Source organism: Equus przewalskii, chromosome 12 (genome assembly GCF_037783145.1).
Source record: "Equus przewalskii isolate Varuska chromosome 12, EquPr2, whole genome shotgun sequence".
Taxonomy (NCBI): domain Eukaryota; kingdom Metazoa; phylum Chordata; class Mammalia; order Perissodactyla; family Equidae; genus Equus; species Equus przewalskii.
This window is the reverse complement of record NC_091842.1, coordinates 27,803,267-27,826,797: the sequence shown is the minus strand read 5'-3', so window position 1 is coordinate 27,826,797 and position 23,531 is coordinate 27,803,267. Positions and strand designations below refer to the sequence as shown.

At 37.1% G+C, this 23,531-nt stretch overlaps 1 protein-coding gene across 14 annotated transcripts in view; it reads left to right on the top strand.

The window, feature by feature from the left end:
- CCP110 (centriolar coiled-coil protein 110) overlaps positions 1-23,531 on the top strand; it is a 25,151-nt gene extending 1,620 nt beyond the window's left edge. For 2 of the 14 annotated variants that reach the window (XM_008539417.2, XM_008539419.2), the window contains 15 exons: positions 209-361; positions 2,356-2,511; positions 6,374-6,502; positions 8,851-10,477; positions 12,703-12,833; positions 13,603-13,780; positions 14,331-14,470; positions 14,735-14,851; positions 15,413-15,514; positions 15,695-15,811; positions 17,231-17,304; positions 17,858-17,920; positions 18,583-18,642; positions 19,137-19,222; positions 21,599-23,531. In XM_008539417.2, coding sequence (XP_008537639.2) covers positions 2,371-2,511; positions 6,374-6,502; positions 8,851-10,477; positions 12,703-12,833; positions 13,603-13,780; positions 14,331-14,470; positions 14,735-14,851; positions 15,413-15,514; positions 15,695-15,811; positions 17,231-17,304; positions 17,858-17,920; positions 18,583-18,642; positions 19,137-19,222; positions 21,599-21,651 — 3,018 coding nt within the window. In that variant the 5' untranslated portion in view covers positions 209-361; positions 2,356-2,370 and the 3' untranslated portion in view covers positions 21,652-23,531. Of the gene's footprint in view, positions 1-208; positions 520-2,355; positions 2,512-6,373; positions 6,503-8,850; positions 10,478-12,702; positions 12,834-13,602; positions 13,781-14,330; positions 14,471-14,734; positions 14,852-15,412; positions 15,515-15,694; positions 15,812-17,230; positions 17,305-17,857; positions 17,921-18,582; positions 18,643-19,136; positions 19,234-21,598 lie in introns of those variants that run through there. The other 12 variants (XM_008539418.2, XM_008539415.2, XM_008539420.2 and 9 more) reach the window with 8 other exon arrangements.

Sequence of the window (23,531 nt, the reverse complement as noted above, 5' to 3'; positions counted from 1 at the left end):
AATCATATAGGATGTGGATGCTCACTTTTTTAATGGTTGTCTTTGCAGTTTAGAGGTACCAGTTTCTCTGAGAATAGGGCCCTCCATGAAACTACCATTCTCTGAATTCCCTTCTTCCTGGCTAGCTTCTTTGCTCTAGAGTCCACTCTCTTTTTTTCTCCTGGTTTACATTCTTGTTTGAGCTAATTACCCTAATTCATTTATTCAGTACTTTTATCAAGTGTCGACTGTGTGCTGGCAGTGTTCTATGTAATGGGGATTCAGTGGTGAGCAAGACAGAAGGTCCCTGTGCTTATGGAGCTTACGTTTTGGTGGAGGAAAACAGACGAAAACCAAGGAAATAAGATAATTTCAGATAGTGGTAAGTGCTGTGAAAATTGGCAAACAGCAGGGCACTGTGACAGTGACTGACGCAGGGTTAATTTAGATTGGCTCGTCAGGAACGGCCTCTCTGAGGAGGCGACATCCAAGCTGAGACTGAAATATAAGAAGGATCCGGTCACGCTCCAGCATTATTTGGTAATTTCCATAATCACCATATTTGCACTTATATTTGGGTGTAGAATGCATTTTCATATGCCATAAATTGTGCCGTAATAATCTCTTACTGTGCATCTGCAGTATGTATGACGTGCATGTACTGTTTGAGGGATGTCAGTGTAACTTTGTGAAGCGATGAGGCATATCTACACGACGTTGCTGAAAGAAAAAGAAAACTATTGCCATAAAGATATTTTATTTCCGTAAATTTCCCAGACCTTTAAAATAGAATTTCATGCTTTGCTTGTGTATCAATAGGAATTATATTACATTCATTGTATGAGTAAGCTATTTGTGTTCCTTGTAAAGCTGGATTCATGGGCTGTGGTGAAAAATAGTTTGAAGTATTTTGGCAGAAATGAGGTCTTTTGAATTTCTCTTACATCTTAGCTTCTGCATATTTTGGTTGTTAAGATATCATAACGTGGGTTGAAATCCAGGCTAAAAAATGAGGCCTTGCTATGGTTATCATGCAGAACCATATTGTGTTTTGTTTTTTACTTTTGTTTGTTTTATGAATATAGTTTTGCAAAGTAATCTCACAGTCTGGAGAACGTTTCTTTGAAATTAAACTCTCACTTTGCATAAATTGAATATAGAAATAATTAGAATGGATCGGATGGTAGGAAGAAGTTTTGTTATTAATAGAACTACCACTTGGTCAAAATTAGCAATATATTTTTTCATAATCTAATCATGATTTTGAAAATACTTTATCTTCATTTCTAATGGCACTGTCATTTGTCCCTGACACTTTAGTGTATTGAATTTGTAAGTACTTGGAGATTTAGGACAGTATCATCTTGTGTCTTATTTCATTTTTGCATATCCCACATCATGAATTGAATTTCTCTGCCCTCTCTGTTTTTTGTTGGTTAGTTGTGTTCATTTGAAGATTTAAAGGGTCATTGTTATATTAGGTTTTCTCTTTTCACAGTTCGTACCCTTGTTGGTTATGATTTTGATGATGTCTCTCTTTATTTTCCCTTGCTTATTTAAAGGAAACAATGCCAGACATAATGCTGGGGAAACAAACAATCAAATATTTCATGCTTGCTAGACGAGTGAATGTGGTGTCTAGTCCTTCCTGGTTACCATGTATTTTCATAGCCACCATCACAATTGTCCAGAAATTGTAAAATTACTGGACTGATTGTTTTAAGTAGTCTGGTGATGGTTTCAATTTTCAACACTAAAATAGAATTAATACAAGAGCCAATAGATTTTCTGTTCTCTCCCTCTGACTCATTTGGCTAGGGACCATGGAGTAAAAGAAAATTCTTAAGATATATAAGTATAATAGATTTTGAACTCCGTGATAGAAAAAGAGTTCTTAAAAGTAAACATCCTCTTTTATTTAAATAGCCCTTATTTCTTTTTTTTTTTGGCTACAAAAGCATTCCTACCTTTGTATGATTTAGTTTTTCTGGTGATGTGCAGATCAATCCTGCTAAAGAAAAACAATATTCTGTGTTATAATCTAAAGTTAGTAAAGTGGCATAGAACTTTATTTCCTTTAAAAAAGTTTCACTGGTGAGTTCTTGGGACCTTTCTAAACTAATCACGTTTAAAGATTGATTTACATACAAATGTTAGGAAATATTTAAAATATGAAGCAAGGCTTAACTGGGTAGGACCTTAAGGTGCTTCCTTATAACTAAGAATTAGCTCCTGGTCAGTGAAACAATTCTGGAACACACTGACCTGTGTTAGAAATTGTGAGTTCTAGGAATATTTCAGTGCTCTACAAAATTTGCCAAATAACGATGATCTGTTTGTCTCGGTACATTAAAAGTGATGTTATTCTCTCTGTAGTGGGATTGTGGAAAGATGGAGGACTATGAGAAGTTCTGTGAGAGGAGTCTTGCCCGAGTCCAAGAAGCGGCCCTCTTGCCAGAGAGCTTCCTGCCTGTGCAGTCGGAGAGCGTCTCGCTGATCCGCTTCCGTGGGCTGGCCGTGCTTTCTCCACTGGTACGCTCTCTTCTGTCTTACATAACCTTTCTTCCTATGGTGAACCACTAAGGTAGTTCACAGAAAAACAAAAGAAAGGCTTATGAATATCGAAAAGATGCCTCACCCTTATTCATAATTAAAGAAACATGAATGAGTGAGCATTTTTTACCTGCTGGATTGGCAAAGATCTGATAGGACCTAGTGCTCCTCAGGTTGTGGAGAAAAGCTATTTGTAATGCACTTTTGCCGAGAAAATCAGTTGATTTTGCTTTTTGGTGAGCAATTTGGTAATGTTTATCAGAATTTCAGAGTGTACGTAACCTTTGACTGGGCAATTCCATTTTGGGGAATATCTTACAATTATACTCATCTATGAGCTTGAAGCAATACGTACGAGGTTATAGTAGCCTTGTAGAAAATAGCAAAAGATTGACAGACAACCTAAACATCCATAGACAGTAGGCTAATTTAACTAACTGGTCCGTTTTATAGCATCTCAGAGATGCCATGAAAATGAGTACAGTAGATCTAAATAGCTGTGGAAGGATCGCCACAAGCTAAGGTGATCCCTGCACACGGTGTGCTCTCAGAGGCAGCGTGGCGTAGTCATTAGAAGCCTGGCCGGAGCCTGCTGGCCTGGCTTCAAATCCCTCTTCTGCCACTTTCCTGGTGTGTGAATTTGCAGGTCCATGTTCTTTATTTGTTAAGTGAGGATAAAAATAGTGCCTACCCCACAGGACTGTTTTGAGGATGAAAGGAACTGCTACATGTGAAATACTTAGACCAATACCTGGACCATAGAGGCACTCAATGTGTGCTCACTCTTTGGATTTAAGTAAGCATATTACATTCTTCCTCTGGAGAGAGGTGAGCAAACATGGGATGAGAGGGAAGACAGGCTTTTCATCATATACCCTTTGATACTAATTGAATATTTTTTAAATCTGTGTGATTTTATTTCAAATCAGAAAATTAATATTATTGAAAAAAAGAATTAAAATTTTTTTTATATAATCAGAGTTAAACAATCAGTATTTTATGTTACCTTTTTGTAATGAAATTTTCAGACATATAGAAAAGTTGAAAGGATAGTACAGTGACCACCCATGTATCTATCATCTAGATTAAACAGTTTTAACATCTTGCCATCTTTGCTTCATGGTGTCTGTGATTTTATATATATGTATGCCAGTGTATGTATGTATATACTTTTTGTTTTATTGCTGAGCTATTTGAAAATTGCAGGGGCTGGCCTGGTGGTGCAGTGGTTAAGTGCGCATGTTTCGCTTCGGTGGCCCGGGGTTCACTGGTTCAAATCCTGGTTGTGGACATGGCACTGCTTGGCAAGCCATGCTCTGCTAGGCGTCCCACATATAAAGTAGAGGAAGATGGGCATGGATGTTAGCTCAGGGCCAGTCTTCCTCAGCAAAAACAGAGGAGGATTGGCGGCAGATGTTAGCTCAGGGCTAATCTTCCTCAAAAAAAAGAAAGAAAGAAAGAAAATTGCAGATACATGACGCTTCTCTAAATGTTTTGGTATACATATTCTAAAAATAAGGATATTCTCCATAAAGCCCCAATACCATTATTACACCTTAAGAAAATTAATAATAATTTTAATAGCTTCTAATATTCTGTTCATGTTCAGATTTCTTCGTATGTGCTCAAAATGTCTTTTATAACTGTTTTTTTCTAATCTGGATCCAAAGTTCACAAATAGCGTTCACTTGTTATATTCTTTTAATTTCTTTTGATCTAGAACAGTTCCTGTATTTCTTAAAAAGATTTTTTTATGACAGTAAATTTTTAAAGAGACCAAACCAAATTCTACAAATTCTTGTAGAATGCCTTACATTTTGGATTTGTCTAATTATTATTTCTTCATGGTGATATTTAACTTGTCCTTTAGTCCCTGTACTTCCTATAAACTGGAAATAAAGTCTGAAAGTTTGATTAGAGTCAAGTTGAACATTTTTGGCAAGAATTCTTTGGAGATGATGCCAGGTACTTCATATTAAATTAAATCAGAAGTTATGATGTCTAGTTGTCCCTCTATTAGTGCTGCTTAGTTTCAGCAGGTGCTTTTACAGTTGTGACTGCCAAATGACTTTTTAAAGGTATACATTTTCCCCTTTTTGATTAGCAAGTAAACTTTGGAGTGATTCTTTGGTACCATGCAAATAAGAAAAAATTTTTTTATCTTTTAGAGATTGGCACCTGAGCTAGCAACTGTTGCCAATCTTTTTTTCTCCCCCTCCTCCTCCCCCTTCTTCCCCCCGCTGAAGCCCCACAGCACATAGTTGTATATTCTTGTTGTGAGTGCCTCTGGCTGTGCTATGTGGTACGCTGCCTCAGCATTGCCTGATGAGTGGTGCCATGTCCGCGCCCAGGATCCAAACCGGTGAAACCCTGGGCTGCTGAAGTGGAGCGTGTGAACTTAACCACTCAGTCATGAGGCCAGCCCCAGAAAAAATTTCAAAACGTCTTTATCAGCTACTTGATGACATATTGCTTGATTAGTTTAATATGGATCAAAGGTCTGAGCCTTATTGTTTAGGGTCTGTGACTCCGTCAGTTATTTATTTATAAGCAAAATCTGATGTTTGTGGACCTTAATCCATGTTTTTATGTTGTATTTGATAGATATATGTTGTAACTTTGTTTGGAATATATATATATATAATTTTTGCTGAGGAAGATTGGCCCTGAGCTAACATCTGTGCCAATCTTTCTCTTATTTTGTATGTGGGTTGCCACCACAGCACGGCCACAGATGAGTGGTGTAGGTTCACGCCTGAGAACTGAACCCAGGCTGCCGAAGTGGAGTGTGCCGAACTTAATTAACCACTAGGCCATGGGGCCAGCCCCTGGAATAACTTTTTATGATGTATTTTCCATTTGAGTAGTCTAAAGTAAGTCTTGGCTCTTTATCACAGTGATTAAACTTCCCAGGAAGTTTTAAGTTTCCAGGAAGTTTAATGATTAAGATTTAAATCCAGGGGCCGGCCTGGTGGCTCAGTGGTTAACTGAACACGTTCTGCTTTGGCGGCCTGGGGTTCGTCGGTTCGGATTCCAGGTGCAGACATAGCACCGCTTGTCATGTCATGCTGTGGTAGGCATCCCACATATAAAGTAGAGGAAGATGGGCATGGATGTTAGCTCAGGGCCAGTCTTCCTCAGCAAAAAGAGGAGGATTGGCAGCATTTGGCTCAGGGCTAATCTTCCTCAAAAAAAAAAAAGATTTAAATCCATTAGAAAAAGATATAATGCTTAGAAGTCTTCAGTTTTTTAGGTACATTATATATTTATTGGAGAGTACAATGAACGTGTTCTAATTTTGTAGGCAAATAAAATATTATCTCTTTCTCATATCACTAAACCTTTGGACATTTTCTTAAGGTAGCAAAGAGATAAAATGTATACTGATTAGAAGGTTAAAAGCTGAAGATCTAACTGACTCAGTGACGTAAGATATTGCCACGTGAAGAGCCAGCAGGGGTCAAAGAGCTAATTTTAGCTCCCATTTTAGAGCATTTGATAAGTGAACGGGTTTTTTTTTTTCTTTAACTTTTTTTCAAATTGAGAATAATTACATACAGTAAAATGTACAGATCTTAAGTGTTCAAGTTCCATGAGTATTGATATATGGCACACAGTTGTGTAACTCACACCCACCCACAACATTTTCATCATCACAGAAAGATCTCGCATGCCCCATCCCACCATCTCAGGCATTACCCCCAGCCACTGTTCAGATTTCTTTCATTACGGATAGTTGTACCTGTTGTACGTGTTTTTAATCATTCTGATTAAAAACTTCCTGATTTTACGATATTTTTATATTTATGACAAATAATTACATATTTGTGATGTTTTGCAGCTTAACATTGAGAAAAGAAAGGAAATGCAACAAGAAAAGCAGAAAGCACTTGATGTAGAAGCAAGAAAGCAGGTTAATAGGAAGAAAGCTTTACTGACTCGTGTCCAGGAGATTCTGGAAAACGTTCAGGTGTGTGATTTATGCTCTTTTAAATGACAATTAAGAAGTCACGAGGTTGATGATAATTTCCCAGAAATATATTTGCACTTACTAGTTAATTACCAGTGTCCTTTACTATTAAATTTGCGATGCTTCGTAATTTGTGAAATTACGTTTGTTACTCCAAAGAAAATTCCCTTGCTTGTTAGTGATGCCCAGTACTTGAGTCAGAGGGTCCTTGCACAGTGGAGCCACACACTGCATAATAATTGCTTATTGTCTGTGTCTTATGACTCTAAAAGCATTGAATTCTCAGTAACAGAATGATAGAATTGGCCGTTGTCGTTTACCCCTGAACTAATCAGACTATTGACTCAATGACCTTATTCTCACTCTGCTAAAGTAAATAATAACTGCCTCCAATTTTTTGGGGTTGAAAATTCTGCTCTTAGACACACAAATGCAATTTAGATTAGATAAATAAAATTGCCTGGATGCATCTTCGATCCAAATTGAAACCATTTAAACAACACATCCATACCTTTTGCAATTATTTTTATTTAGCTTAATTTAAATTTGTATAAACAATTTGTTCTAAGGTCTGGATCATTTCACACTAAAAAGAAAAATATATTAATGAGATTGAACAAATAATTTCTGCCATATAAAGCACTGTTTTGCAGGTGACATCTTTTTATTTTTTCGTAATCTTAGAGGTTTGCCGTTTGTGTAATTCATTACTAGATGGCACATGTACAGTGAACCTTAGGATCTTTCCCACTACCTTGATCTCCCTGTGGGTAGTAGATTTTAATTTGCATGTTATTAATTACTATTCATGTTAAGGTTAAAAAATAGAATGTGTGCCACAATAAGGGTGAGTTTTTGATTTACTGGATATTTCCTATTATCGAAACAAAAATGGCAAATCATTCTTGGTCATTGAGGGAATATATCAAATATACTACTAATAAGGTTGTTGTTGAGTCTGAAGACTTTCTCTGTTTAGTACAGCATGTACAATGTTGAACTGCAGAGTAAATGAATGAATTATGCAGATAGAGAAATTTTGTGTAATACAAATAGATTTCTAAGGTCTGTTTCAGCTGTAAAACCTATGATTTTCTGACAGATTTTTGTTGCTATGGTTATTTAAATTGACCAACCAAAGGCTCATTTTAGTGGTGCACAAGATGTAGCTGCTGAATATCACAAATGTGAAATGTGAGATGGTTTAAGGAAATAATTTATTTACTTAACTCCAGGACCATGTTCATGGGTTTTGTAACTAAGTATCCCTTTTGTTTGGTCCCGGGGCTGGGACTCAGTCCACCTTGTTGTATTGCTTATTGCCTAGTACCTGGAAACCATTACGTGTCTTGGGATTTATAAGGTAAAACAGGAGTATCATGTGGTCTAGGAAAATACACACACAAAACCTCCTAAAAATCTTTTAATATTCGGGATTCTGGAGTCTATATTCATGTGATAATACGATGATGATTTCTGCCAGTTTAATATATGCTTGTATAATCTTTAGAAACCATCCTTGCTCACTTTTTATTCTTTTGCCAAGTTGAATTATTTAGATACAAGATGTAATTTTATTTTTTTTCTGGTGGACCTCTTGGGTATACAATTGTTCTTAATATATCACATTTTTTACTAATTTTGCTTGTTCTAAAACTCATTAACAGGTTGCTGTTTTAAATGACCATCAGTTAATCAGATTGAAATTTGCCTTAATCATTTGGCTTTTAAGTTGAAATTTTTCTTATTTTTAAGTAACTGAAGCTACATGGCTGAGCTATCATTTACTATAAATTTGCATCATCATGTAGAAAGAGTTTAGTTAAAATTTGGATTAAGCCTGTGGGAGGCAGGAGTCTTATTACTGAATTATTTGTTTAATCAATATCCTAGGCAAGTTAGTCTTTGCTAAAGGGGGAATCATTTATGTAAGAAATTTAATTGTTTAGATGACACCTCTCATGGGAGGGACAAATGGTGACGTTAATAACATACAACCAGAAGAACGTTAAGGAAACTCTTTCTATTCCAAGATTGCACATGGATATCTGAATGTATGTGTGTGTGTGTATACACATGGACATATGTTCATAATTGTGGCAGATTACGTCATTTCCTTTTTTGCTTTTAATCTTTTGTTAAATAGACCGGAATGACCATAGATGTTTTTATAGTGATTTGAGCTCCTTGTGATATAGAATACCATAGAAAAAGGTCCTCTTAGTCTTGGGGTTTGTTTATATTGTCAGATATTAGAATCTTCAATTTCAATTTTGTTTTAGAAAATAATGAAATCAAAGTCTTTTTGTGCCATGAGGAAATATTAATTTTCAAATTTCCCTTTTCAGGTTAGAAAAGCACCTAATGCCAGTGATTTTGATCAATGGGAGACTGAAACAGTTTACTCTAATTCAGAAGTCAGAAACTTGAATGTTTCTGCTACATTTCCAAATATCTTGCCAAGCCCTACTGAACACTCTACTTTAGCAAAATTTGAAAAGATGACTGGAATTTTGCCATTGAATAATGAGGACCAATTTAAATCTAATGGGATAGACTTAGCTAGGGACTCAGAAGAATTTACTTCTCTGAAGCCATGTGATAGTTCAGGTATTAGCCACACAGAAAACGAAGCTTCTCTGAAGACCTCAGCAGCCCCCCAAGAGACTCCGACTTCTGATGGTCTCTTTCCAGCAAATGGAGCACAGGATCCATTGCTTTTGGAAGAAGTTACTCCAGATCCCTACATGATAAGTCTTCAGAATCTGATGAAAAAGTCAAAGGAATATATAGAAAGAGAACAATCTATACGCAGTCTGAGAAGTAGTGCAAAGAGGAGTGTTAACGAGAGTCAGTCAGACAAAGAAAACGGTGCTGTTAAAGTGAGTGATTGCATAAAGGAGAAGGCCCAGTTGATAGGCAGGCACTGTGGCTCAGTGGTTCCTGACAAACCAAGCCTTAATGAGTCAAACGTTCTTCTCCAAGGTGCTTCCGCTCCGGTAGGCAGCAGGAATGCGTCAGCTTCAGGGAGCTTTTCTAAAGTGGATCTGCCTATACGGACTGATCCGGATCCTGATTTTAAACTTGTTCCCTCTTTTGTTACTGAAAATAATGTTCTCAAAAGTCTTACTGGTTCATATGCCAAATTACCTAGTCCAGAGCCAAGCCTGAGTCCCAAAATGCACCGGAGGCGTTCTAGGCCTTCATCAGCATGTCATATTCTCATAAATAACCCGATAAATGCCTGTGAATTAAGTCCTAAAGGAAGAGAACAGGCAGTGGACTTAGTTGTGGACCATACCGATGAAAAAACAAACGTACCCGAAACTGTGCCAAAACTACCGGTTGATTTAGCAGGAGTTTGTCCAAGCAAGGTTTATGCCAGCAAAAATACGTCTGAAGCCATACAGGAAATGGTTTTAGGGAAATCAAACCAGGTATGTCAGCCTTCGGGAAATCAATTAGAAAATAAAGTTATCCATGGACTTGCTATCCTGGAAGGTCAGTTAACATCTGATGGGGGAGGACCACACAAAATGGACGGTAGCTGTACTGCGATGCCAAGGTTGCACGAGCCGTATGCCACCAGTCAGTGTCCAGCGAGTCAAAACTTTGGAAGCACGAGTGGGCTCAAATCAGCCAGTGCGTTAGGGAAAAACTGCAATTTACAGATGGAACTGAACAAGTCTTATGATGTAAAAAACCCATCGCCTTTACTGATGCAAAACCAGAATACCAGACAGCAGCTGGACACCCCGACAGTGTCTTGTGGAAATGAACAACTTTTGGATAATAGTTTTGAGAAAGTTAAACGGAGGCTTGATTTAGATGTTGATAGTTTGCAAAAAGAAAACTGCCCTTATGTCATAACAGCTGGAATAGCTGAACAGGAAAAGCAACATTTGCCAGAAAAAAGATACCCTAAGGGATCTGTCTACATCAACAAAAATAAAATGATAGAAAGTAGTTTCAAAGGTAAGGAAACTTTGAAGTATTTGATACCTACCTGCCTAGCAGATGGCACCTTTATTTAATACTTTTAGTTGATATTTTGCAAAATAATGGTAATTATCTTCATCTGTTCATCAGGGTACTTAATTTCATTTATCTTAGAGAGTGTGTAATTAGCTACAGTTTATTGACATTTGATAGGTTTTCTTAAAGGATTTTCTTTTATAAATTATGAATCTTTCACGTCCACTTGGTATTAGAGAGAGTATTTTTTTTCCTTAAGATTTTAATTTTTTCCTTTTTCTCCCCAAAGTCCCCTGGTACATAGTTGTATATTGTTAGTTGTGGGTCCTTCTAGTTGTGGCATATGGGATGCCACCTCAGCATGGCCTCGTGAGCAGTGCCATGTCTGTGCCCAGGATTCGAACCGGCGAAACTCCTGGCTGCTGCAGTGGAGCACGCGAACCCAACCACTCAGTCATGGGGCCGGGCCCCATGGAGAGTATTGTTAATGACTAGAGGAAGGCGTTCTTGCTTGAAATGTCACTCATAGTTTTAATCCAGTGTATTGCTACGATGTCTTCCATTTGAACTATGGTGTCTAATATTTTCCTGTTTGTCCTTTCACTTGTAATGAAATCTTCATGTAGTTGGCTCTTCAGTAAACCCTTTAACATCAAATTATTAGAGAAAATATCACAAATAAGGTTCTGTGAGTAGTGTTTCAAGAACAGTGTCTTTATTGATATAAATTATCGCAAATTTCTTTCTGTTGCATCTAGTGTTATATTAACAGCAGGTTAATATACATGTCTTTTTTCTTCATTACTCCTTACTTTGTTGTCACAGTTCGTCATTCTTCATTACTGATATGGAAGACATATAAATTGAGTAAATTAAGTTCTTAGACAGACATTTCAGCTCTACTGTGATTTATATCTTCCTGAAAAAAACTTTCACATTCTGCAAAACTGCACACAAAAAATAACAGGGTTTATAGGAAAAATGGGGTTGAGGCAGACCCTTTAAAACCTGTGCAACTTTATAAGAACTCGAATAAAAACGACAGGTGATACTTGGGGAGCCAACTTGGATTTCCCAAGTAGACAACATAGCATGGCTAGAGGCTGTCTCAGTGCGTACCAGCAGCACACAAAACCAGCCCAGTGGCAGTTCTGGCCATGCTTTAGTAAGAGCAAGGCCAGTGCATGTGAGATGGGGCCAGTCCTGGAGGCAGCCAGGTTGCCGCCAAAGTGGGCAGGGAGGCAGTGCAGTGTGCTGAGAGCAGCCTGTGGTTCAGGGCACCCCTCTCGGGAGGGGGGTCCCTGGACAGGTGCTTGTTTATCAAGTTCTTAAGGCAGAGCTGAGTGGCCTCCTGCCATCAGTGAGTGGTGGAGCTGAGGGGCTTTTTCCTTTCTTGCTGAAGGTTATCATTCTACTCCTGCTTTTCCAGCCCGCTTTGCCTGTGAAAAATTCGCAGGAACAAATGCAGATTGTTGGAACTGAATAAAATGTATTTAGGAACAAATTGTGGAATACCGTGGCAGTAGGACCAATATAATAGACTTCTCTTCAACGAAAATCGTTGACCGTATATTTGGAAGGAATGATTCTTTGGATTTAGTTGAGTTATAATGGATCCATAAATATACGTGAGCTACATCTGTGTGATACTTGGTATTTCAACATCTCAAAGGGTCTCACCACTTTCTACTCAGTAAGTTGCCAAGTCATAATCACTTAAATTTTTAGTAATTAAAATATCTGTAATTTTAATATCCAGTCTTTTTTGGAACCTCAAACTGAGAAGCTTTACACTATCAAAAGAACATTTATTTAAAAAATCAACATAGAGCAAAACTACACGCTGTAATACCGGAGATCCTGGAGAAGGACAGGGGTCAGAAGAATTAGAGGTGAGATGCAGACGAGAGTCTCGTCTTGAAGTTGAGTGGAGTAAGGAGAATGTTGACTGAACGTATAGTGTTGGCTCCATCAGTTCAGATCAGGTTGGGATCTGTTGAGTGAGTGGGTGAGGATGATGACATGCTGGCCTTTATCTGGCAGCGTGAAATAAGAGGAGTGGCAAAGGAGAAGGGTTCCGAGTGGGGACCTGCCTGTCTTGATTGTATCGTGTCAGATCCAGGATACTCTCTGGTCACGTGCATAATGTAAATTGATGGTATAAAACATCAGACGTTAGACGTGCAGTACATTTTCTAAATTGGAGGGGGCATGTTTCTTTGCAGAAGGTGAGGAGATATTAAAAAGCAAGATCTTCGCTTTTGAAGAAATGCGGAAGAGACTGGAAGAACAGCATGCCCAGCAGTTGTCGCTCCTCATAGCCGAGCAGGAAAGGGAACAGGAGAGATTGCAGAAGGTGAGGAAGTACCGTGTCGGCACGTGGGGCTGGTAGGTGGAATCTAGCTGGGCATGCCTGTGACTTTTGGTGACATATTGGATACTTGTAATTTTTTCCCCTGTATGTTTTAATCTAAGGGGCTTATTGATTTTGATACATGGATAGTATTTTTCTTGCCAGAATGTGAAGTTTAATATTTAGATCCTTATCTAGAAATGAATGCATAATTTATCAAAAGAATACTTTATTGAATCCTTGATTTAAAAGTTTTAATTTTTTTTTTTTAAAGATTTTTTTTTATTTTTTCCTTTTTCTCCCCAAAGCCCCCCCGGTACATAGTTGTATATTCTTCGTTGTGGGTCCTTCTAGTTGTGGTATGTGGGACGCCGCCTCAGCATGGTTTGATGAGCAGTGTCATGTCCGCGCCCAGGATTTGAACCAACGAAACACTGGGCCGCCTGCAGCGGAGCGCGCAAACTTAATCACTCGGCCACGGGGCCAGCCCCAAAAGTTTTAATACTTTTAAAAAGTATTTTATAAATAGATGCTGAAATATACCTTCTGCAAGAGTGTATTGTAAAAGGAAGGACACTTGTTCTAAGAGTATCATACTTAATGTTTCACATTTTACAAGCAAATAAATTGTCAATTTTATTTGAGGGAGGAATACTTGAAGTAATAATTTACTTATAATTACACATACTTTTAGCTAAGCCTAAAATGATACTGTTTGGGGATATAATTAAACCAAAGATCCAGGATGTTATAGTGCGCTGTTAATCTACAGGAAATAGAAGAACAAGAGAAGATGTTAAAAGAGAAGAAGGTGATTGCAGCAGAAACATCTGAATTGGATATTAACAATGCGGTGGAGTTAGAATGGAGAAAAATAAATGACTCTGGTTTGCTAGATACAATGCTGTCTCAAGTGGACTCACTCCATACTTCAAATTCAAATAGTTCTGGTAAATATTTAAAAATCCTTTTCCGTTTTAAAAAATTATCCTATGGTCAGCTATCTTATTTGGCACACTTTAAAATTGTAGCTCCTGTCTTTAAGTAATTCCATGTCCAGCCCACTGCTATTTGCCAGCTGCTGATTAACTAGTGAAAAATGAAATGATAGCAACCGATCCCAAACCGGCGAGCAGGTGTTCATGAGAAAAGCACCTTAGCAGGGAAAATATCAGGAAATTTGACTCAGAGCCCAGGCGGTGTTCATTCATGCAGCAGTGATATGCTTCGAGAGAAAACACAGTTTGCTGTCTCCCAGGTGATCTTGAATTACATCTAATTCCCCAGTCCCAGTAAGGGCTTATCTTCACATCTTCAATTATCCTGAGATGCTGTTTGTGTTGAAAAGATCCATCTGATGCCTAAGCTTAAAGCCCATAAATATTTCATGTGGACCAGTTTCAGAGGCAGTTGTTGTTCTTAGTGAGTGGCATAAGTGTTTATTTGGGTGTTCTGCATATTCTGATTATTTTGCATAAGGCTATATGTGTATTTCTCTAGGTTTCACAAATTCTGCCCTACAACACAGCTTTGGTTCTGTAAGTGAAGCGCCGTTCTACCTCTGGGCATCATCAACAAGTGGCTTGACCAAACTCTCAGTAACAAGGCCTTTTGGAAGGGCCAAACCTAAATGGTCTCAGGTGGGCAAACTTAATGCTGTATTATGTATGTCTGTCTGTCTTCTGTCTATCTGTCGATCTAATTTTTTTAGAGCTACATTATCTTAGGTTTACAAATGAGCATGAATATTTCTGCATACATCAAATAGCTTAGATATTATTACAGATGAAACTACACAGAGCATAAATCTGTAGAAGAACTGAGTTCATTGTAATAGAAAGAAAAACAAGCTTGAGTATAATGCTCAGATTCTTAAAAGACTGTGTCTAACTTATTTCTTCTAGGGTTTCAGTCCAGAAGTACAAGCAAAATTTAGCAAAATCACCGCAGTGGCTAAAGGATTTCTTACTCGTCGGCTCATGCAGACAGATAAGCTAAAGCAACTCCGACAAACTGTGAAAGTAAGGAGATTGTTGTAAATCATTGTATTTCCCTCCTGTCTCAGTTTCTTTCAGTCTTATGACAGCTGAGTTGACAAATAAGTTCAGAATTTAGACAGATCAAACTTTTTTTTTTCTTTTTTTGGTGAGATTGGCCCTGAGCTAACAACTGTGCCAGTCTTCCTCTGTTGTGTATGTGGGTCACCGCCACAGCATGGCTTGATGAGTGGCATGTAGGTCCGCACCCGGGATCTGAACCTATTAACTCTGGGCTGCCAAAGCAGAGAGCACAGACTTAACCACCATGCTACCAGGCCGGCCCCAGATCAAACGTTTTTTAGTCACTGTAATTTAAGAAGTTTTAGAAATCTGATTATGAAGCTCATTCAGATAATTTAAAAAATATGTAAATAAAGTTGTATATTTTTGTCTCACTTTAAAGTGGGCGCTGTTTGACTTCTGATAGGTAATAGTTTTGTGTTCTTAGTAATTTTGGAATGACTGAGAAAAAGAACACAGGAAACTCAAGTGATCATGAATCTTTCTAGAAAAATGGTTTTAAAGGCACATTTCTTCTTCCAGGATACTATGGAATTCATAAGAAGTTTTCAGTCAGAAGCACCGTTGAAGAGAGGAGTCGTTTCAGCGCAAGATGCTTCTCTTCAGGAGAGAGTGTTTGCCCAGGTAAATGCACACGTCCCGAAGGCGTCAGGAAAGGGAAATGTTTTCTCTCCCTTCACTTAGCCACTGAAAATAGGTTTCACTTGAAACTTTAACCTTTTTCTCTAAATAAAAATGTACGTAAACTGACTGAACCCTAACCTCATCTTTTTAAATGGGTACAATGTTTTCTTTTGAACCTAGTTGCGAGCTGCCCTGTACGGTATTCATGACATATTCTTTGTAATGGATGCAGCTGAAAGGATGTCCATTCTACATCACGATCGAGAAGTTCGCAAAGAGAAAATGCTCAGGCAATTGGTACGTTCTAGGATTTTTAAATGAATGGGTGAAAAAGAAAAACTCTATTCTACACTCACAGAATACTTCTGACACCAGATGACTGTTTTTTTTCCCTACACCGACCAATTCTCCCACGTCAGCCGGGTGTCCTACCGTTTGGTTCAGTTCTGATACTATCTATCTGGAGATAGTGTCAGATCCTGCAAGTTGAAGCAGTCCCCCAAGACTGCCCCCACTTCAGACACTACTCGCAAGTCCCAGGTTGTCACCTTTACTTCTGACGGACCGGCTATCAATCAGGGTTCCCATGACCCTCTCGTGCTAGGTAATTTTCTAGCATGGCTCACAGAACTCAGGGAAACACTTACATCTACTGGTTTATTGTATAACAAAGGATATAACAAAGGATACAGATGAGCAGCCAGATGAAGAGATGCAGAGGGTGAGGTCGGAGGGTCCCGAGGGCTGGAGCTTCTGTCCCCATGGAGTTGGGGGCGCCACCTTCCTGAGACATGGATGTGTTCACTAATGTGGAAGCTCTCTGAACCCTATACTCAAGGGTTTTTATGAGGCTTCATTACATGGGCATAATGGATCATTAACTCAGTCTCTAGCCCCTCTCCTAACCCTGGAACATAAGGGGTTGAGGCTGAAAGTTCCCAGCTTCCAATCGTGCGTAGTCTTTCTGGTGAATAGCCCCCATCTGGGAGGCCAGCAAAAGTTGCCTCATTAGAATAAAAGATGCTCCTATCACCCAGGAAATTCCTAGGGATTTAGGAGCTCTGGATCAGGGACCCAGGTCAAAGACCAAATTTTATTAGGAACCACGAGCAAAGACTAATATATATATTTTTTTGTTATTTCACAATGAGGTTCTTCTGAGTTTGGGGTAACTGATAGTAAATGTCATTCTTTGTTGATTTGTAGCACCCTTCCTACAATTCTTAAGCACAGGTAATTCCCAGGATAACCAGCAACAGTTAAAGCCGTAGACAGATTTAAAAGAAATTGATGAAAGAATTACATACTGTTTTGTGACTGGAGTTGATGCTTTGAATGTGGCTTAGATGGCTTATAAAAAACTATCAGCTTCTCCTGATTGAGTTTTCTTGAAACTATCTTGTGTATGTTGCCTTTTTTGGAAATCGGAGTTAGAAAACAGGCTCCAAATTAATTTGAACTAGATCAGACCTGTGGTTTGAATCAAGGATCTTAGTGTGGTTGACAAAAGAAAAACAAGCCAAATTTATATTATTTCATTGGAAAAAATAATTTTAATTAATTTTTAAAAACCAGACTGCTTTAATTATAAAGACTAAGTTAAAATTCAAAATGCTAGTAAGAGAAGCTTTTCCATGTATCTGACATCATCCTATGCTAGAATTTAGTGGTATTACTGGTACCACTAGAGCTGTGTGTTGCTTTTGTATTTTCAAGGATAAAATGAAAAGTCCACGAGTGGCTCTTTCAGCTGCAACACAGAAGTCTCTTGATAGGAAGAAGTTCATGAAGTAAGTTTTTTTCATGTTATGCTTATTTAATCTAATTTAATATTAATTAATTAAATTATTATCAAACCAGTCGATTTTAGTCATCTGTTGGTCTGTTGGTATATTCAAATTATAAATAAAGAACAGTTAACTTTTCTGCAACTGAGCTGATAGTAATCCTTTTTTATATAAAGAGTTTTATTAAAATCAGGTGGTAAAATGTGATTTCATCTTTAGATGAATAAATCTGACAACGTTCAACTTGTGTAACAGCCAGTCTTAAAAATAATCCTTATGTTCAATGTTAATTTTATATCCTTCAAGTATGTTCTTTTTTTAATATCCTAAAGACTTCATGGGAGGAAAACTTAATGCAAAGAATATCCTAATAACTATCTCATTAAAACTCTTCTTTCTTGAAAGTAGCCCTTAGAATGCTTAGCACAGGTCTCTCAGGAGCACACCAAATTTAAGTGATGATTTGTTTCTGTCATCCTGTGTCACATTTGTAAGCATGTTTTTCCCCTGTTTCTGAATACATTATTTGTGTGTCCTTATTTTTATATTGTGTTAGAGCTGCTGAAATGGGGATGCCAAATAAGAAATTTCTGGTTAAACAAAATCCTTCTGAAACAAGGTAAGAAAAATCACTTAGTTTCAATGAGAGGCTATTTTTCTATGTTTGAAGAAAAGAACCTTATAAGTCCCGAGCCTACTTTATGTTGGCTTTGTTCTACTTTACTTCAATAGAGCACTCCCTGCTGAGCTGGAGGATCCAAGGGTCAGGATCCGTGTTAACACCTGGTCGTGTCCCTTGTCACACGTCAGGCCAGGTGTTCCTGGAGCTTTCTGGAGGATGTGCTGTCTCTGGCGGAATTTGAGCCCCGTAGGTCCTGAATCCAGTCCAGGCCAGGGGGTGTGTGATACTGGAAAACCTTGGAAAGCTCGCTTAATATTTCTGACCCGTTTCCTACTCTTACAAGAGTGATGTTTCTTCTCTCAGATGTTTCAAAGGAAAAGTTGGCTTTTGTAAAGTATATATTATCTGAAAGCACAAGGATTAATACTTAAATTGGACATCTCTTTCCTGATAAAAACCTATGGTTTGGGCTCTTGGTAAGCAAAATATAAGTACCACGTTAATACGTTTTAATCAGTTTGCTTTGTGATGTTATATCGGCCGTATCATTGCATAGATGACTTCCACCTTACTGCTATCATCTTTTATCTACTGAAAGAAAATGGGGGAGAAACTGAATGTATCCTGTGGAATTAATTTTCTATTTACTTCGTCAACAGAATCCTTCAGCCAAACCAAGGACAGAATGCGCCTGGTCACAGGCTGCTTAGTAGACAAGGGTAAGACTGTGACACACACGGGCGTATAAGAATATTCACATCAAGATTAGCTTTGGGGGGGGAAACAATTTTGTGCTCTTTATGTAAAGGATAACTGCTTTCCAAATGTGATGTGTTTTATAGCATTAGAAAGATCTTTCTAAAGTTTTGTGTTCAAAGATAACTGGTGTACTGTTGTGTATTATATTTTAATTATCATCTTATGTTGGCATGTTTTTACTTTTCATTTCATATCATTTTGCTCATTAAATGTCGCAAACATCCATATAGTAAGTTCAGCATCACCAAGGCGACTCTCTCACCAAGTGTGAGCCGTGGGTGTGGTCTCCTGCTGGAGCAGAGGCGCAGGTGCCTCGCCGTGCGCGCGCATGGACGGAAGTGCTCTCCAGCTGCTTTGCGCTTTGAACGGTTGATGCGCTGTGGTTGCTTTCTTTGAATGTTGAACCTTTAGACCTTAATGCAAGTGACTTATTAACTTTTTTATATTCAATTAGAACCCCTAAGACATCAGTGAAGGGGGTTGTGCAGAATAGACAGAAGTCTTCACAGAGCAGAGTGCCTAACAGAGCGCCTGGTTCAGGTGTGTAGCAAGTGAGTTCCTGAAGCCCGTCCGACAGGAGGAAGTGCACACGCTGCCCCCAGCGCAGGCCACGCGAGCGGGAGAGCTTGTCTTCCTTGCCACCATGATTTTGGCATATTCACAGGCATTCCTGCTGCTGATCGTTTGTGTTACTATTTCATGGCAGTCAGGAGATCTTAGTAAAACTGTGGTTCCAGTGTTGATTTCTGTAATAATTCCAAGGAAACACTGTATTTTTTAATCTGAAAAATTTGAGGAATTACACATGCTTAATTCAGAAACCTTTGTATAAATGAGTAAAATGTAATAGTCATATAATGCCGAAGTCTCTGCATCTCTGCTCAGCTTTGGGGAAGTGTATCATCCCGTAATATTTGTGTCTGCACATAAGGGATGGAAAAATTTCTCCCTCTGACCACAAGATCATGTGTGAATATGCCAGGTGGGAGGGGGTTAGTTTCCTTTTTTTTTTTTTTCCTTAATTTGTTACTCAGTAAGAAGCTTGAGCTAAGTTTCTCTTTATGTTCATTGAAGATTATTTAAGGGCTAAACTAAAAATGGAATTTTAAATTCTATTTATGGTGGCAAGAAGACAAATTCAGTGTTGAGCTAATGCAAAACCCTTAAGCTAATGTTTTAATGTTTTTTAGGTATCGTTGTTAAGACGCTTTGATAAGCTCACCAAAAATTGTGATCTATTAAAAATACTTTCAAAATGCTTTCCTTTAACAATATTGCTTTCTAAACATTTAAAAGAAACCTAAATTAATCACCAGGCAGTGAAGATTAAATCTTTAATCAATTCTAATCTTATTAATATACAATTAGGCATATTTTAGAGCTTTTATTACTAAGTGATTGCCTTCAAATTAGGAGGGAACAATCAACTTAAGAAATGTTTTCATGTTATTGCCATTTGTTCACATAAATTCAAAGAGGGAAGAAGATATTGATCATAACTTTGAAATGACTGCTACCTTTTGCATGTAGATAGTGAATTTAATTCATAATGTTGCATATATAGAAGATAATTGAAAAGGGCATCTTCTGGAAGTCACTGAGTGACAGTCAGTGGGGCTGTTTTAAAGGGAATTACATAGTTGAAGATCCTACTTATTCCAGAGGTAGTCAGAATAGCTGCTTTGAAAGATAACCTTTGGAAGAACTCAGACCAAACACCAGATCTGTTGCTTGTCAAATTATGTGGAATTTTAAGACATTTTCAATTTTTTCCCCATGTTAGTGTTGTATATTGTGATAAATTCTAGCTAGTTGGCAAATCATTGAAGAATTACTATTGTTTTGCCTCATATTATCTATTTCTACAGCGACTACGCTCCACGTTCTTTTCTCATGCATTTCATCTCCACTCTTTGTCACTTGTGAACCTATAAGCAAAATAGCAATAATACTCAACAGTGTAAAGGATGGACAGGAAGTCATTGCGGTTAATATGTACAATGAAGTTCAGTATGTAGAACTATTGTGGTTTTATTGCCTTGCAACATAATTATTAATACAAATGAACTTGACCCTTGAGTTAACATGTACAGTTAATATGTACCTAAACAAGTACAAAAATTCTTTCCTATTTTTTCTAAAGACTTATTTATACATGATTGCATATTTAGACAATTGAAAAAGACTAAAGAATTTTATTCTTTTACATAGACTGAAAATTTGGGATATGATGATTAAAATTCTAGCTATGATCCCAACATAGGGATCCATAGTTGCTCTTGAAAAGATTATTCTTTCCTGCTTAGATTTTTAACGGCCTGGATTATGTTTCAAACAAATCTGAAATTATGCTTCGATTTGATCTACATGGAAAACAAACCCTTTATTAAGCAATTTATAGAAAACTCATTTTTGTTATGATGCTAGAATATCATACTGTTAGACTGAAGTAGAATTCTCAGGTGTTAAAGTTTGCTGCAAAGCACTTAAACTTGTTTATAGTTTTTTACAAATGAAATTGCAATCTCTGATCTCATATGTTTTAAAACATATTCACTCATTTGATGTTTTGGGCTTGACTCGAGTTTATAGTGAGATTCAGAAACCACTAATTAAAGCAGAGTAGGATGCAGTAATGCAAAACGGTTAAGTAAAACAACAAATTAGGTGGAATTGGGTTCTCAAGTCTCTTCTAGCTCTGTTACCTAGGCAGGTGACTTACTCTCCTATGTCTCACTTTTATTATCCTTAAAATAGTAGTGACAACTTCTACCTCAGGATTATTTTATGTAGGGATTAACTATGACAATGTATATTGCTTAGCTCGTGCCTGGTACATAGGAAGCTCTCATTAGATGGTATCATTATAGAAAAACTAACATTGAGAAATAATAGTAGTTTTGCTCTGTTTTTTAGGAGTATATGCAGGAAAAATCCAAAGAAAGCGGCCAAATGTTGCGACAATTTAAGAAGACAACATTCATTAGGATAAAAAAGGGGAAGGGTTATCATCTGTATTCTTTTCCCTGCCCAAGACTTTTTATTCAACCCTGGACTCTGGTGACACAGGCGAGGTGACGTCAAAGGGCTGAGCAAGTATCTGGATAATTTGGGTCAGTCTGGCTAATTCCTTCCCCACACCTGCATTTTCCTCTTCATATTAGGTTTGGGTGAAGACAAATTAGTATTTAGTAACTGACCCAATTCTGTGCTTAACCTGTACAAACATCTTTGTTTTATGTACCCAGATCTCTGCCGAGAAACTTTTTGTAAAGGATATTTGGGTTTATTTCTATAAAATATTGAAAATGTGTGATAAATTATAAATAAGTTCTGAAATATAAATTTCATTCATCTCTGCATACTGATTGCTGAATTTGATAAACAAATTAGATACTGTTCTATTGGAGGGGAAATTATTGCACAAGAATGTTTTTTCCTGGTTTCTAACTTTACAAAAACTGATTAATCTCTCCGTCTTCGTATGTTTGGACTTAGAGTATACCTTATAGGGTAAACCCTTGCCTGCTGTTTGTGGTCCACCTGAAACTTACCATAGACTTAGCTGGGGGTCACCATTTTGTTCCCAAGTACACATTCCTCTCAACAACATGTCTTACAGAAATGTTAGGTTTAATGTGTGTTACTCTTAGAAACATTTCTACTAAATTATAAAATCTTTCTGTGGAAGGTAACAGATTTGGAGAAGACAGCACAATCTTCTTGAATGTAGTAGCACTTAGAAATGCATCATTACATCCATTTCTGTAAAATAGAATAACGTTGCATGTAGTTATATTTTCTATTTAGTATGTGTATTTTGTTTCTTCATAGTCTGCTCTTTCTAGCATGCTTGATTTAGGAGAGAATAAAGGGCTATATAATATAAATTCATATTTTCAAATGGGATAGAAATACTGTCTAGTTGAAATTCTGCATTACTTAAGAGGCACTGATGTTTAAGGTTTTTCATCACTAACTTATTGATTTAAAACATAAACCAAAAAATGCTACCAAGGGAACATGATTTTATGAAAGAGACTGTTACTGTTAATTTATCTTAGCATTTCCAAAAAGGGCTTTGTGCTTCTCACATAAAATCGAAATGTGTGCATTTAATCTTTCTAACTTGAATTTTAAAAAGATACTGGTATTTTGAAAATGCAGACTATATATATTCTTAATGGCCTTTTAAGAATGTGGAGATAAAGATTGTTTTCTCTGAGTTTCTATTCTATTTGAAATTTAACTTTTACATTCAGCTGTAGACAGAAGATAATCTACTCTGGGTGTAAACTTGATTTTCTTCATTCAGATGTATCATTTATTGAATGAATGAACGAGAAAATTGGAAGACAGTCAAAAATATCTGAGTTACCAATTTTTTATTTGTAGGCAAAGTATATCAAATTACCTTCTTAATATGATAAATTGTGCTTTATCATTCGGAGAACTCAGGACACAGCTTACCCATATCAATGTGGGTCTTTCCAGTAAGAAAGATAGATGCTAAAACTTTTGTGTACACTAATACAAATTAGTTAAAACAAATAGTATGTTTTGGAGGTGAAAACTAGTTTTAGATTAAGGATGAGAAATTTGAGTTTTTTTTAATTTAAAGATAAAAACGTGTATTTTACACATTTTTTTATGTTCTCAGCTTTTTCTAATAAAAGTGCCAGACATTGTTTTGTGCTTTTAATGGATTTTTATTTATATATATTATTTTTGTTATTTTTACTTTGAGTGGAATGTCCATTAATGTAAATTGTATTTATTTTTGTACTTTAATTTTCATTAGTTTTGCTTCTAGGCAAAAGGCAAAATAAACTTTTCATCTTAAAGGAAA